Below are 16,326 nucleotides of genomic sequence, written 5' to 3'. Positions count from 1 at the left end.
TTCAGGGTAGAGGAAGTGTGTGCTGATTGGTCCATGGGCAGTCATGGGCAGGCCCAGAAAAGGTACCACAAGTTCCCACTCCAGTCAGTGGGACTGGCGGCCTGGCCTGAAGGTGGGGAGTCACCAGGGACCTGCCCGCTTCTGCTCAGGAAACTGTCTGCCTCCTGCTGCTGTTCATGGTGCCCAGGCTATAGGTATGAAGGGGCACCTGCAGGCCAGCACCTAGCTGTCCTCAGCCCCCCTCGGATTCCCTTCTATGCTTGTTGGTGCCAAAAATTCAAAGGGAGCTAAGGTGACAAAGGGCTGGTGTGTAAACACTGCCCCAAGCATCTGCATACTTGGCCAGGCTGCCACAGCATCCAGGATTAACCACAACTTTGCTCTGAGATTGGAGCAGGCACTGACAGGGAGAATCCAGACAGCAGAAGCAGACACTTCAGAACCTGTTGGGAGAGCAGCGGTGGAGCCTCCTGGGTCCCCAAGAGTGCAGAGATGCCTGGGTCCACGGCTGCAGTTTGGGAGGCTGCAGCTGTACCCAGGAGGGCAAGGCTCCTGCCTGCTTCTTGGCCCCAACAGCACACGGATGCCCAGGTCTGCAGCCGTGGCTTGGGTGGCTGTAGCAGCACCCGGGGAGCTCCTGACCCAACTCGGAAGGGGTGGGGCTCCCACTTGTCCCCAGCTCCCGCTGGCTCCATGGAGCCTGCAGCCCCGGCCACGCCTCCCTGCTGCAGCTGGCCTGATGGCAGCAGCCACTCCAGATGGCCTGCTGCTGCCATTAATAATCAGCACTGAGGCCAGGCAGGGTGGCTGACACCTGTAATCCCAGCACTTTGGGAGGCTGAGGTGGGTGGATCACTTGAGGTCAGGAGTTTGAGACCAGCCTGACTAACATGGTGAAACCCCGTCTCTACTAAAAATACAAAAATTAGCCGGGCACGGTGGCGTGTGCCTGTAATCCCAGCTACTCAGGAGGCTGAGGTAAGAGAATCACTTGAACCCAGGAGGCAGAGGTTGCAGTGAGCCAAGATCACGCCACTGCACTCCAGCCTGGGCGACAGAGCGAAACTCCATCTCAAAAATAATAATAATAAAAAATAATAATCAGCTCTGAACTGCAGCAGAGAAGTTTGAACTGCACACTAAGGAGAGGGTAAGTAAAAACTAACACTGTGAAGTGATGAGAGCTCAAAGTGATGTTAAGCTCCACTATTATAAAAGAGCAAGTATAGCACAATGGGATGAGTTACTGCGTGACACAAGATAGAAGTCCTCATGGAGGACTTCATCAACCTGATGAACATTAAAATGAATTTCACCGTCACTGGAGATTAATTTGCTCATTTGTATTACCATCACAGTATATTTGAAATATTTTCACTAACACTTCAAAGCAGATGTTAGCTAAAATAACTTTTCTCAGATGTCTAATCTATATTTCACATTGTTATTTGGACACTCTTATATTCAAGAAACACCATCTAGGTTCCATCCAGTTTCCAGAAAAGAAACGTTTATTATAAATTCAATAATATATAAAAGTAACCTGTGACCACATTTAAAATGTGTTCTAAGATTTTTGATTTAACTAATGTAAAATAAGATAAAATTATATAAAATTTGAAAAAGAAGAAACAAGATTATCAGCATTTACAGATTATAAAACTGTATAATAAGACATGGAGTAACACATTTTAAAACTAAACAGGTGATAGAATTCAAAATGCAAGAAGCCAGTAAAAAGCAAAATAGATACCATAGAAAAAGAAATCAGTAATGTCAGTACAAGCTTAGAAATCTTCCCAAAATGCTAAGGAAAAACAGAGAGGAAGAATAAAAGATAAGATGGAGAGATGGAAGACAAACAATATAGATATAACAAACATAAATGGAAAAGAAGGAGTGTTTAAATATAGAAAGCTTTCCTGAGCTCAAGAAATATATAGAGTTATGGGGGACAATTGTTGTATGATCTGCATGGTGTGTTTTCTCCCTTCTGCTAATAGTTCTGGACATTTCTTTTAGAAAACTACCCTTCCACATGGTCCTGGTGGGGTTTACAATTAGAATGCCTGCATTTAGTTACCTTCTAGTTAGAAAAGTCTGAAAAGAAACATGGTTAATTCCTGTATATAGACCCATATTTTAAAAATCACTAAGAATATTATTTGGCTTCTTGGTTTAAAACCCAACAGGCCAGAATTATGTACAACATCTGCTATGGAATAAGGTCAATTACTTGTTACAACCATGGACAAAGTCACAAGCATAAAGCAGATAATAGAAGCTTCAGGCAAAGGGTTGTATAAAGTGACAGCATAGGTCTTGATTGATTGATATACTTCGCAGCAAGAAAAAGATGATGGGAATGTTGGAAAGCCCATTTATGGGTCATACGGATCAGATAGAGTCCCAATATAGACTGCAGGGCTGCTTAACACATCTAGGAAAGCTGTATACTCCAGTATTAACCTTTGTGTATGAGAGTAACCTAGATTGCTCTGCCTGGATAAAGATAACCTTCCCCCCTAGCAATATAGAAAGGGCAAGTGTTTGCTTTCAGGTAAGCAGCCACAGAAATAGCAGGCTCTCCCTGGAGGAAAAGATACCACTGAAAGAACAGATTCTTCTTGAAGTACATCTGTGTCTATGTTAAAGCAAAAATTCACTGAGAGAAAAAATTACAGTTAACCAACACAAGATCTAGGTTAGAAACTCCTAGTCAACCTCCTAGATCCCTCTGTATTCACTACTCACATACAATTAATTGCTAAGTCTTAATGTTTCTACTTTTTAAATATTTATCCAGTCTGCCCCCTTATCATATCCTTATTGCTACTACTTTAGTTCATACCACCATCAGTCTCACCAAGATTATTATAATTAGTTTCTCTCAACTATTCTGTCTCCATTTCCCCTCCTTCCGTCTCTACTTCCCACTCCATTTCCTGAACACCACCATCATTACTCAGAATGATTTCACATCCATAAACCAATTATGTTTTATTTCACAGTGTGCACCAAGCATATTTTTATTTCCAATAGAAGTAAATTCAGAAGACAATAAACACTCACTTAATGTCTTTTAGCTTTTTTACTATAAGATGCTGAATTTTTAGAATTGGACATTAATTATTTCATCTAGAATAGTTCCTTCCTGGCTTTTTAGAAACCTAAGGTCACTAAGACTGTATCTCTGCTTTGAAATACTGTGAATTTTTGCTTATTGGATTCATATATTATGAAACAAGACTCAGATTTCATTTAAAACTTCCTTCTTCCAGTTATAGAACATTTGTACTGCACAAATTACTTCTCAAGGTTCTTCCAGTTATAGAACTTGAGAAGTAATTTGTGCAGTACAAATGTTTAACACACACAATATCACAAACATACACTGAAATTATAAAATACATAACACAGGTCAGCTAACAAGGAACAGACATTTTGCGTCAACACAATGATTGGTAACTAATGCCTATACATAAGGTACAGATGAAATGATATGGTATTCTTTGTCAAGTGCTCTTGAAGATCTTGGGTAGTACTCACAAATTCTTAAAGATATATTAGAATTTGAAAATCATATGTTTATTATTGCTCATATATACACTTTAAAATAAGAAAAATACTGCTATCATAAAATGTTTCATTTATAAACAGTTTTTAAAATAGAGGATAAAACACCAATTCATTTGCCTGGCATACAAAGCCCTCCACAATCTAGCCATTGCCTACCTTTCTAGTCTCTTCTCTCAACATCCTTCCACACATGCTCTGTTCTCTGGTGGTAAATACTTATTGTGTTGTTTTCCATCTCAGTGCCTTTGCATATGATATTCTTTTACTGTCAATACTCTTTAATTCCCCTTCCCCTTCCACCACCATCTAACCGAATAACTTCTCCTCTATTGGACAGACAGTAACTAACCTGCAGAGCCAGACAATTCCCAGGCCACCATCATTCCTCCCACTCCCTACACGCACACACAGACAAACACATGAGGCTGGAACTAGATTCAAACCTAATAGATGTGGCCTATTAAATCTATCAAGGTTTTTATTAATTACGTTAGCTTTTCACCAAAACTACCGAAACTAACAGCTGTTAGAAAGCCTAGACGGATCACACTGAGGTTTGCACCTGACCAACTGTAAGCAGCTGTGAAAGACCTTGTTCATCAACGGGCAGGGATTCCCAGATCATCCCAGGATGTAGGCTTATCACTGCAGAAGACACTTTACATTCCGCATGAGTATGTAGCTCATGTAACTATTTATAAATATTACATTTCTTTTTTTCTTTTTTTTTTTTTTTCAAGATGGAGTCTCGCTCTGTCGCCCAGGTTGGAGTGCATTGGCGCGATCTCGGCTCACTGCAAGCTCCGCCTCCCGGGTTCACGCCATTCTCCTGCCTCAGCCTCCAGAGCAGATGGGACTACAGGCGCCCGCCACCACGCCCGGCTAATTTTTTGGCTAATTTTTTGTATTTTTTAGTAGAGACGGGGTTTCACCGTGTTAGCCAGGATGGTCTCGATCTCCTGACTTCGTGATCCTCCCACCTCGGCCATAAATAATACATTTCAAAGACAAAAATTTAAATGGATGAGCAAAGGACTGAAAAACAGCCAATATGATCTGACAGAGAAGAATAAAGAGAGGGAACATAAAAAATAGATATAGAAATTCAGACAGATACAGGAGTAGACAAACTGAACAAATTGGGAGCCTAGATTTATATAGTAATCAGGAAAATATAAATCAAAACCACAACGTGATACCACTTTATACCAATTCAATCAGAAAAAAATTAAGAAGTCTGACAAGTCCAAATGTTGAAAAGAATAGGAAGCAACAGGATTATGTATTAGTGGTATGAGTACCAACTGGTACAATCCCTCTAGAAAGCAATTTGGCATTATCTTCTAAAATTAAACATTTAAATAGCCTATGACTCATCAGTTTCACTCCTATATACTCTAGAGTACATATGGAACATGTAGAAGAGGAGACATGTACAAGAAAGTTCGTAGAAGTACTGTTCATAATGGCAAAAAAACAAGATAAAACAAACGACAACAACAAAAACAGGAAAGAACCCAAATGTCTATCAATAAGACACTGAAGCCAAAAGGTTTTGTATAGTCTTACCATGGAACATACAACTATAAATAAAACTATAGCTACTTGAAATAGTTAAATCTCAGTAATATAATGCTGTATTCAAAAAGCAAACACTAGATGAAAACATATAGTATACCTTTTTTAAGTTAAGAGACAATACTACTAAAGAATATATTATTTAGACACACCTATGTGTGACAAAACCAACTGAAAAACCCACAAAGGAATGAAAAACATGAAATCTAGAATAGTGGTTACCTGTGATGCAGAAGTAAGGAGATGGAATAAAAAAAGAAATACCTAAGTAGACGAAAGTCAGTAATATTCTAGGTCTTGGATTGAGGTTGCAAAATGTGTACTTTAAAAATAAGTTAATAAAAAACAAAATTGTCATAACTATAAGAATTCCAAATGTTTTATAAGCTGTATCTGTCATTTACTGCTGAGGAGTTACCAAATCTTCTATAAATAACCTTGATGCCTTAGAAATTTCAGTGAATCAATAAAGAAACTCTTGAAAAATTCAATGCAAGTATGATTCTTAAAACTTTTATACCATTTTCCTGAACTTTTTTTCAAAAAAGAGGAATGAAAGGGCTTTACAATACCTGATTTCCATGAAGATCCAAGACATCTAAGCTTTTTAGATTCTCCAGATTTGAGATTTTCTTGATTCTGAAAACCAGAATAAGTAGAATAGAAATATGGATGTATCACATCTATCTGTAAATCAAAGTATGCTAAGGCGTAAAGGTGTAACTCATTTTAATTTACTCTATCTACATATATAGTTATATATGTTTAACAATAATATATTTCCCTCTGATTTATTATAATTTTAAAAAATGCAATACCACTCAAGAGAAAGAGAGTTTAAATGTCATCATTAGAAAAGAACAATCCTATGTCTAAGAACCTTAAGTCAATGCACTTATTCAAGGCAGTTCTTCACATTAGAATATAATCTAAACTCCTTACTTCTGCCTACAAGGCACTAACCTGGCTGCTGACTCTTCCGCCAGCCTTATCTCCTACCACAGGCTCACTCACTCACTCTGCTCCAGCGACAGAGGCATTCTTGCTGTACCTCTAACCTGACAAGTACATTTCTACCTTAGGGTATTTATTCTTGCTGTTCCTACTCCCCTAATGTTCTTCCCTCAAAACTTCACTTTATTCAGGTCTCAGATCAAACAACTCTTCAAAGATGCTTCCAGATGACCCTATTTAAAATAGTTTTCACTTCCTGTCCCCATTACACTGTTTCCTTTCTCTGCTTTGACTTCACAGAATTGATCATAGCCTAAAAATATATTATTTTGTGTTTACATTTTTAAAAAATCTCTTACCAAATCAAAATGTGAGCTTTAAGAGGACATTCTGACATGTTCTCTACTCTATCCCCAGCACTTATAACAGTGCCTAGTGCCAAGTAGGTACCCAAAAAATATTTGTTTAGTGAATGAACGAACATACTAACTAAATGAATAAGTTGTATGCACAAGGGTATTCATAACAGGATTCTTTATGACAGAGACAAATTGCATACCACCTAAATGCTTTCTACTGGGACCTGCTCAGTTTGTAAAATGCTTATATTTATTTGAAATTTTTGATATGCCAGATGAGAACAATGGTAAAAAAAAGAACAAAAAATGAAGTTCATACAACCCATCTTTATCACCATATATTTATCACCATCGATTTTTGTTGTCCTTGTTTACTGCCTCAAAGAACCATTTCCACCTCTCTAAGTGTTTTCAGAACTTGGATCATCCACTGAATAATATATATGTTATCTATACATAGTGTGTATATGTGTGAGATATATATAGTGTGTATGTATATACATACATACCGATCATTACCATGTAAACATCATGCTGACTTAAACTTAATTAATTTCTGTCTGCACTTGATCTCAGTTATCTTATATCATTGCCAAATCAAGAATTATATTACAAGCCAATTCAATCCAATTCAATTTATAAAAATATTTCTCATATGCTCACCATGTATCATCGTTGTGTAGCTGTAGATCTTCCTCACTCCCTTATCACACACACACACCACACTGCCTTATGACCACCACCTCCTCATCAGTCTCCTCTCACATCATCACCCTGACAGAATCTGTACCCTACCCCCTGAACACTCCTACCTCACTTCGTCCAAACCATCAGCATTCTTCCAGACTCACTGGACTCTTTCACTAGCCTTCACCTAGTGCCAGGCAATTAATACTATCCTGTCTAGAATTTAAATCTCTCAAATAGCTAAATTAATAGCCCAACCAGATAGGAAAACAGGTACAACTTTCTTTTTTTTTCTTTTTCTTTTTTTTTCTTTTTTTGAGATGGAGTCTCGCTCTGTCACCAGGCTGGAGTGCAGTGGCACAATCTCAGCTCACTGCAACCTCCACCTCCCAGGTTAAAGGGATTCTCCTGCCTCAGCCTCCCGAATAGCTACGACCACACGTGCGCGCCACTATGCCCAGCTAATTGTTCTATTTTTAGTAGAGACAGGGTTTCACCATGTTGGCCAGGGTGGTCTTGATTTCTTGACCTGGTGGTCCACCCACCTCGCCCTCCCAAAGTGCTGGGATTCCAGGCATAAGCCACCACGCCCGGCCCAGGTACAACTTTCAACACAACTTTTCCTCTCCCTGCTTTGCTCCTGAAATACCTAAAACAGTTGCAGAAAATTATAGTACCCTAATCATATGGCTTAGGACAGAGTCAGGCGTTCTAATAGTAACCTGACCTCATAGCTATTAGAGAAGCCTTTTATTCCATTCCTTTATACTTCGAAGTTCACATTCCCTAAAACAGTGATTCTCAAATTTCTGGATTTATCAGAATCACCTGGAGTGCCTGTAAAAACACTGTTTATTAGTTTCTCTTACTCTCCTTTGAACCAGCTTTGTCATCCTGCTGGTTCCCACATTATTTAATTAATTAAAATGCTGGCCTGTGATTACTATTTGTCTGAGAATTATATTTTTAACACTTTGAAAATTATACATCAGGGATAATAGAGATTATATCAGCCCAAAGTTCTCTGATTTGAAGAACCAGTGTAGTCTGTTTCTGTCTTTATCAGAAATCCTGAACACCTTTAATGCCCTTCAATCAGAGAAACCATCATGTGCAGTATGTATTCCCTCAGAATTCCACCAGGGCCTCACATATTCACTCCCTAGCTGTTGTGACTGCAACTTCCTTTGCAAAATTGAGAAATCTAACATAACTGACTCCATTTTGCTTCTAGTCATACAAGCTGTCTTTGCTCATTCCTGCACATAGGCCAAGCTAACTATGGGAAAAAATTTAGTTTACAGTTTAACTTTAAACCAAGGATCATAATAGTCCCTTCCTGAAACTAACCTCATCTTCGTTCAGGAACCAAAAACATCTTCATAAAACTAATGAAAGACCACAAGGTTAGAATTATGTTAGGGGCCTGAATTCTGCTAAGACTGAGGCATAATTAAATGATAACCAGTCATTGTTTTCTAACCTGCCTTTTTGTAATTGCTTACTGCTCAGGAATCACAGAGCCAATGGTAATAAGATTTGTGACTTCCCCAATTTCCCCTATAGATAACATTGTTAATGAAACCTAAGACTGGTATTTGACGTATTTTTCAGATATATTTTCAGATTCTGGTAGACCAACTGATACCACCCAGACTGGTGATTTCCACTCAGGAACTGACTCAGTACAAGAAGACAGATTCAACACCCCTGTGACTCCATCCCCAATCCAACCAATAAGCAGAACCCATATTCCCTAGCCTCCTGCCTGCCAGACAAGCCTTGACAATCCTAGTCTCCAAATTCTTAGGGAGGCAGATTTGAGAAATATCTCCTCCTCCATCCTGCTCACTTGACTGCCTTGTGATTATTAAATTCTTACTCAGTTGCAACACCTTCTGTCTCAGTATATTGGCTTTTCTGTGCAGCAGGCAAGAAGAACCCACTGGGCTATAACATGACTTCTGGTATTAGTTTAGCTTTGACACATAGCTGCTTTATGACTCACATCAGATTTGGATCACCCAGGTGAACAGGAAGAAAAACAGACAAGTCGTTCAATCAGTTAAACCCAAGACCAACCAAACATCTTGCTTTCTTGTTCTCATGAGTTGCCTTTGCCATAAATTCTCTTCCCACCCCCAAACACCTGAAATGACCTAAAAACATACCCAATTCTAAAGAATTCAGAGGTAAACGAAGGCATCAGTTGACCTAGAAGGCCCCCACTGGTCAGATTATGTATTGATGTGAGGAATTTGCAGAATCCTAGCCAGTGCCCCCACATTTGACCATTTTTACATTAACACCAATGTGACCTGAAAGATTTATTTAAAAAAGAAGCTCTTCCATTAAATAGAAACTGAAACTAGAAAAAGATGAGGCCCACCCATCACCTGAGACCTCTAGGGATATATCACAGCCTGTCTCTGCAGGCCACATTATGTTACTGATGCCAGGATAAAGACCTCACTACAGGACCTATAAGAAGGCTCAGCTTTTCAGGTGTCAGAAACAAATCCTTAAGTGGGAAACTTCAAGGAGTCAAAAGGAAAGAAACAGAGAATCCCAGGTTCTAACAGAGAGTTTTGATCTCTAATACTGGGTGATCAGAAGAAAATGCAGAGAAGTTCTCTGCATTCGCCTGTAATGACAAGGGTGGCAGAGGACCTGGAGAGGATAAGCAGGAGATACTGAAGGCAGAACAATTAGAGAACAAGAACTTTGACAGCAATGTGGGGTTGGGAGTTCTTTAGTATCAATGGAAACCTCACATACAGAACCTGAGCAAGGTTGTTTCTTAGCTTTAGAGTAGAAATCTTTGTTGGAGTTGCCTGAACCCAGAGGCACGTGATTGCCCTGGATTTCCATATATGGTTCCACTGCCTTGGACCAAAAGACAATGCAGAGTAATGTGGAAAGGAGAAAGCTTTCTGAAGTTGACCAGCAAGAAGCAACAAATCATCTAACACAAACGCATGAAGAGACAGGGTAGCAGATGTACTTCCCTCTTTACCAGCATCCTCAGCCAGGTTTGCCTAACATTCACATGATAGATTTCCATCTTCACAGATCAAAGGCCTCTTGCTGTGACAAAGTCAGCTGGCTGGAGAGCACTTGGCATTTGTTTTAGGTATCAGACTTGCATTTTACTGACACTTCAAAAACATCCAATAGGGGAAAATATGGAAAGTTTTCTTCTGACTCATTTTCTTTTTGATTCAAGAACACTAATAGTTCTAGAACTGTTCAATAGCTACTCCTTTATGTGAAAAATAAAATAAAATTAAAACCAAACAAATAACAAATAAAAAAGATGGAAGAGTAGAAAGAGGAAGAAGAGACAGCATTAGATTGTTTTTACTTCACTAACATAATGATATAGTAGAAAGGCATTAAGTCTCTTAGAGTTGAAAGAACAAAAAGACCTTAAATAAAGTCAGAAGCTCAGATAGACTGGTGGCTTCAAGGCACAAGTTATCAAAAACAACAACTTAAAGGGTTAATTCTAAGAAGCCAGAGAAGCGGAAAAGTACAAATAGAAAGATAGATCAGATGGAAAGATGACTTAAAATGGTAGGAACCAGGAACAGCGCTTAAATACTGGAGAAAGTGATTTTAAATATCACTAAAAATATTAATTCAAGGACTAGAAGAAGGGAATAATGACAATGGTATTAAAGAATAATTATAAGCGAGGCAAAGAAATCAGTAACTCTGAGGATCAGAAACTAGTAAAGAAATCTGGGCAAGAGAATAGGAAGCACCTGGGCAAGAGAATAGGGAGACTAGGGAATGCCTTAAATGTATGAAAAGTGAACTTCCCTTCTCACCTTACTCAGTGAACTGCTCTGGTGGCATACCCTTATTGTATAGACTTTGTATATATCTAACTTTGCAAAAGTCACTTTGCCTTTCCATTTCTCCATCTGTAAAAAGAGGAAGCTACTCTCTGAAGTCACTTCAAGCTCTAATACGCTATGATTCTATAATCTCCCTGCTATGATTTGAATATCTGACCCCACCGAACATCATGTTAAAATTTGACCCCCAATGGGTTGCCTAATAGCAACATAAACAGACTAAGATATGCTCCAAATTTGCTCAGACTACATAACGCTTAGCTTAACACTTGAACTAATTATGGGTAATAAACTACACTGATAGGAGCCTTCATAGAAACTATGGAGGACAAACAAGAGACTAGAACTCTGGGACATGATATTGGGAAAACTATCTTATATTATCATTGGGTAGTGAGAATAAAGACAGCCAAGGCTCAATACACAACACCCCAAACTATGGCACATTGGCATACTGAGAAATTTAAGCTGAAGGAAATTGAGAAAATCATATAAGGAGGAAGCTCAGGCTGGGCGTGGTGGCTCATGCCTGTAATACCAGCACTTTGGGAGGCCAAGGCTGGCAGATCACAAGGTCAAAAAATCGAGACCATTCTGGCCAACACAATGAAACCTTGTCTCTACTAAATATACAAAAATTAGCTGGGCATGGTGGCACACGCCTATAGTCCCAGGTACTCGCTACTCAGGAGGCTAAGGCAGGAGAATCACTTGAACCCGGGAGGCAGAGGTTGCAGTGAGCCAAGATGGCGCCACTGTCCTCCAGCCTGGTGACAGTGCGAGACTCCATCTCAAAAAAAAAAAAGGAGGAAGCTCACTCTCTGACCTTCTCCCACCTTTCTTCCCTAAGGCCATAAAAGGAATTCTCTGATCTACCTACCCTACCTTAAATTTAAGATACCTTTCCTAAGCTCACTCTGTGAGCTTCTCTCCCCTTTCTCCCCTGAGGCCATAAAAAGAATTCTCTGATCTATCTTCCAGATAGATAGAAGTATCTGATCTATCCCTTCCCTTTGTGGGTATAGGGCAGGAGTCCTCTGGAATGAGGGTCTTATGACCCTCATGGAAGGAAGCAATGGAAGTAAAATACATAATATACCCCAAAAAAGGGAATGAAGACACAGAGACACCAAGAAGAATCTGAACAAATAGACTTTGCTAAGTTCCCCCAGTTTATTACCATTAGCTCATACCTCCTTTTGTCCAATCATACTGTCCACTTGCTATCAAACCTAAGCATAAAAATACACAGTTTTCCCTGTTTTGGAGGATATTCATTTATGAGGGCTCTTGTGTCATGTAAAAGTTGTATTAAATAAATTGTTAATGCTTTTCTCTTGTTAATCTTTGTTATAGAGTGTCAGCCATGAACCTTGAGATGGGTGAGGAAAAGATATTACTTTTTTTCCCTGCAAGGAGTAATCCAAGATCCATGCTAGGGTGGGAGGCGGGGAAAGATGGGGGAGGAGAACCTAGCCTGGTTATGATACTATATCTAAACTTCTTCATTTGATAATATAAAAATCATTTTTGGATTTTACTATAAAGCCCTTCTTTGTAGGCATTGCAAAAGCTATTCAGTAAAATAGAATGAAAAGTAATGAATGAATCTCAAAGAAATAAGTCAAGAACTGTATAGTTGCACTACATAACAGAGTTGTATAAAAGGAACTGGGGAAGTTCATATAGGATGTAATGTTAGATACAAACTGAAACTACCGTCTGAAAAAGAATCAATTCGTGATTTGATAATCACAAAGTATCGAGTGTCTACCCTTAGTCAAACACTGGGAAGAGTCACAAGTGAAATACATAAGCCTAAAGTGAATACACATGTTTAAAGTAAGTTCTAAGGAAACAAAATCAAGGCCAAAGTCTGCTATTTACTTCCCTATAAGATATGGCACTGAAAAGCAATGGAAGTAAAATACATAATAAATGTTACTTGGTGTGACAAATTGTCAAACTGAATCTCATGAAACGAATTATGACTGGATCTTAGTCCACTCAAATAATTCAAATAATTTTTAAAAATTTTTAGCCTATTCATTTCTTAAGTATTATTCAATTCTAAGTTGTCATCTCCACATTAATCCTACACATAACATTAGGTTACAAACAAACACTGCTCTACAAAGAATACCTGTTTTTCCCCAACAGAAGGACACGAAGGCATCTCAGAGTAGAAAGCCCACTGATTTCTTCAATCTGGTTATCATATAAATCCAAGGATATTAACTTCTGTAGATTAGAAATATTTTGTATCCGAGTTATAAAATTGTGTTGAAAGTTCAACAAACGAAGGTGGTCTTCCCCATTGATGATAGGACATACGGTCAGCTTTTGTCTAGAAAAAAATGTTAAAAAGTTAATTAGGTTATGATTCAGCCACCTACCTCCTCTTACAAATATTAGTAGTAGTATCTTTGTGCTCTCATTCTGTGAGGAGAAAAAAATAAGTTGGACCACTTCCAACCCCCATGAACTAAGCGACCTATATTTAATTGCAAATCATTCACAAAAAAAAACCAATAGACTTTGACAGGGTTTATTATTAAAATTATGTCTAAGCTCTCATTATATTAAAAAACTCAAATATAATTTTTTTTCACATGAAATTGACTTAACATGAGAAAACATTCAACATAATTGTCTTTTGTGATAGAGGTTTAAATGACTGAATCTTGTCACATAACCAGACAAGTGCCCTTGGCATCAATCCACTGATGTAACGACTGCCCAGGCAACTAAGTCATCAGAGTTAAAAACATATAAAAGGGTCTCTCAGGGAATCATAGACTGTTGAGCTAGATGACATCTTCAAAAGAGCAAGAAATTCGGCCATCTACCGTTCGATTTGATTAAAAAAAAATTCATACTGAGATTTATTAATGGCAAAGTGGTCCTTAACATTTCCTCAGAAACTAAGATTTTATGTATACGTTTACATGCTCAACACTGTGAACTTTGCAGAACATTTAGAGTCCTACAGGGTAGGACGAAACCTTAAAAATATATGCTTTCAGCTGTATTTAAAACAGTAAGCCTCTATTATGCAAAATGTTGTAACGTATTACATGTGAAGTAAGTAAGTTGAGGGCCCTTTAAGAATTCTAGTAGTAAAATAATAGGGGCAGACAGGAGGTCCTGCGTGATTCTAGTCTGAGAGGTCAAAAGGAGTCTTCAAGGAAAATACGGCTCTATCGGAGTGTGAACAACTCTAATACGGAAGTTTATTAGAAATACTCTCTTTCTGTAGAAATCAAGTTAATGTAAGCTTTAAAGAAAATAAATCAGAGTGTTACTAGCATAACTGAAACTATGAAAGTGATCAGAATCTTCCTGATAAAGAGAAAAAATAATGATTCGCAGAAAAAAAAAGTAACTGAATGTTAATGGCTAACAAAGATATGATGTTTAAAAATATAGATTCTGAAGAAACCTGTTAAAGATAAAGGAAAAGAAAAGGAAATTTTGGGCAATAGTTTAATTCTTTTAATGTATGGTTAATTTTATAATTCATTTCATGTATTCAATTATTTTATCACAGAATATTTAAAATTCACTTATATATTCAATTATTTTATCACAATACTTTATCCAATTATTTTATCACAATATTTTATCCAACTATTTTATCACAACTGTGATAAATCAATAAATTTAGTATATAAATTATAAATTAATAAATTATAAGTATTCTACCTTAAGATTTGTATCTTTGTGCATCAGCTTAGCAAAAAATTGAAATCGTCTCACTTCTGCTTCAGTCTTTTTCTTTTTCTCTTAAACTTACTGATATTCCCCAACTTCTATTTCATCCAATTCTTGAATCGGTCATCACTAAGATAGGAAAATAAATAACCTACAACCTCCCTCTTACATAAGCTACCATAGATTGAAATAAAGTCACTTTCTCTGATACTAAACACAGTGGTTAAGTCCCAGTGCCAAGGCTCACTTGTATACCACTTAACCCCATAAACCTCTGTCACTCCAACAAAACAAGCAAGCAAACATACATAATAACCAGAGAACCAGTGCCCTCAAGGGGAGTTTCTAGGCCTACAAAACTCTTGAGTTGCTACACCTCCTACCCCATTACTGATACATCTAATGGACTATGCCTTTGCTTCTGTGTTTCCTTCTGGGTGCCGATAAGCTGTCTTTCTGGTACTCCAGGGCTAACCTAACTCCCAAAAGAGCCAGAGCCTAGCTCTTCTAAGTAGTTCTTCTCAGGGTTGGATTCTGCTCTTGACCCCTCAGTCCCTAGCTAAGAAGCTGCAAAGCATGGCATATCTGCCTTTGGAAATCACTAGCACTACCCACTGGCTCTCAAAAGTGATCCCTGAGTTAGTTTCTTGCTGCTAGCCAAACTTTCTTGACTGCACATCCTGGTTCTTGTCAAACGGTGCCTAACTTTATATCTTTGTGATTCTGTCATTTCACAACCAATGAAGTGGAGTCAGTTCTCTTAATCCTGACTTTCTTGATAAGCAAGTCTCTGCCTGATCAAAGTTTGCTTCTCCACCCCAGAGGCCCATGCTGTTAAGGACCCATCTTCACAATTGCCTGAGTCACACCAAGCTACAAAGGAAGTGCCTAACTTGTTATGTCATAGTCTTAAAAATACTGGCTCCTGTTAATACCAAGTAACATGAAACGGAAGGAAGCTGAGGTACTATTCTTGGCCAGTCTTTCAGAGATCAAAAGAAAAGTTATCAAAAAAAATCCCTCAAAACATTTTAAAATATAAAAAAATATATAAAATATAATGAAAGTTATAAATATTAGACAGCATTCTCAAAAACCATCTATACCGCAAAGATGTCATGAGCGATATTGCCCTTCAGTGTTACTTTCCATACAAAAGAACATGTTGGAACCTCCAGCAGTTTTTCCCAACTATAAACACAGACAGTTCATTATAATTTGTTGTCAGATGTGCACTGCTAAGCTAAAGGTATGCAGAGCAGAGATGTTTTCTCTGCTGGTTACACCACTGGGGTAGAGGTTGGGATCCTTCATCCACCATGTTACTGTGGATAGTTTCCTAGATGTAAAGATGGGGATCAAGTTCTAAATATATTCATTCATTAAAAAAATTTTATCAAGAGCATGTTTTGTACCAGGTTCTGTTCTAAATATCAAGAATACAGAACTGGACAAAAATTTCTGTGCTTATGGAACCTGTATTCTAGCAGGAGACAGACAATAAACATAGTAAGTAAATAGTTATTATGTTATAGGGTAATAAATGCTAAGAAGAAAAATAATGAAAGCAGAGAAGGGGGCTGGAGACTTCA

At 38.1% G+C, this 16,326-nt stretch overlaps 1 protein-coding gene across 11 annotated transcripts in view; it reads right to left on the bottom strand.

The window, feature by feature from the left end:
• The window catches only part of LRRC49 (leucine rich repeat containing 49), a 170,041-nt gene that overhangs the window by 144,968 nt on the left and 8,747 nt on the right, over positions 1-16,326 (bottom strand). For all 11 annotated transcript variants that reach the window (XM_005559947.5, XM_005559950.5, XM_065548128.2 and 8 more), the window contains 2 exons: positions 13,164-13,367; positions 5,730-5,796 (listed from right to left, as the gene is read on the bottom strand). In XM_005559947.5, the coding sequence (XP_005560004.1) occupies positions 5,730-5,796; positions 13,164-13,367 (271 nt within the window). The remainder of the gene's footprint in view (positions 1-5,729; positions 5,797-13,163; positions 13,368-16,326) is intronic.

Source organism: Macaca fascicularis, chromosome 7, assembly GCF_037993035.2.
Source record: "Macaca fascicularis isolate 582-1 chromosome 7, T2T-MFA8v1.1".
Classification (NCBI taxonomy): domain Eukaryota; kingdom Metazoa; phylum Chordata; class Mammalia; order Primates; family Cercopithecidae; genus Macaca; species Macaca fascicularis.
Note: the sequence above shows the minus strand (reverse complement) of the source record. Positions and strands in the feature narration are given on the sequence as shown.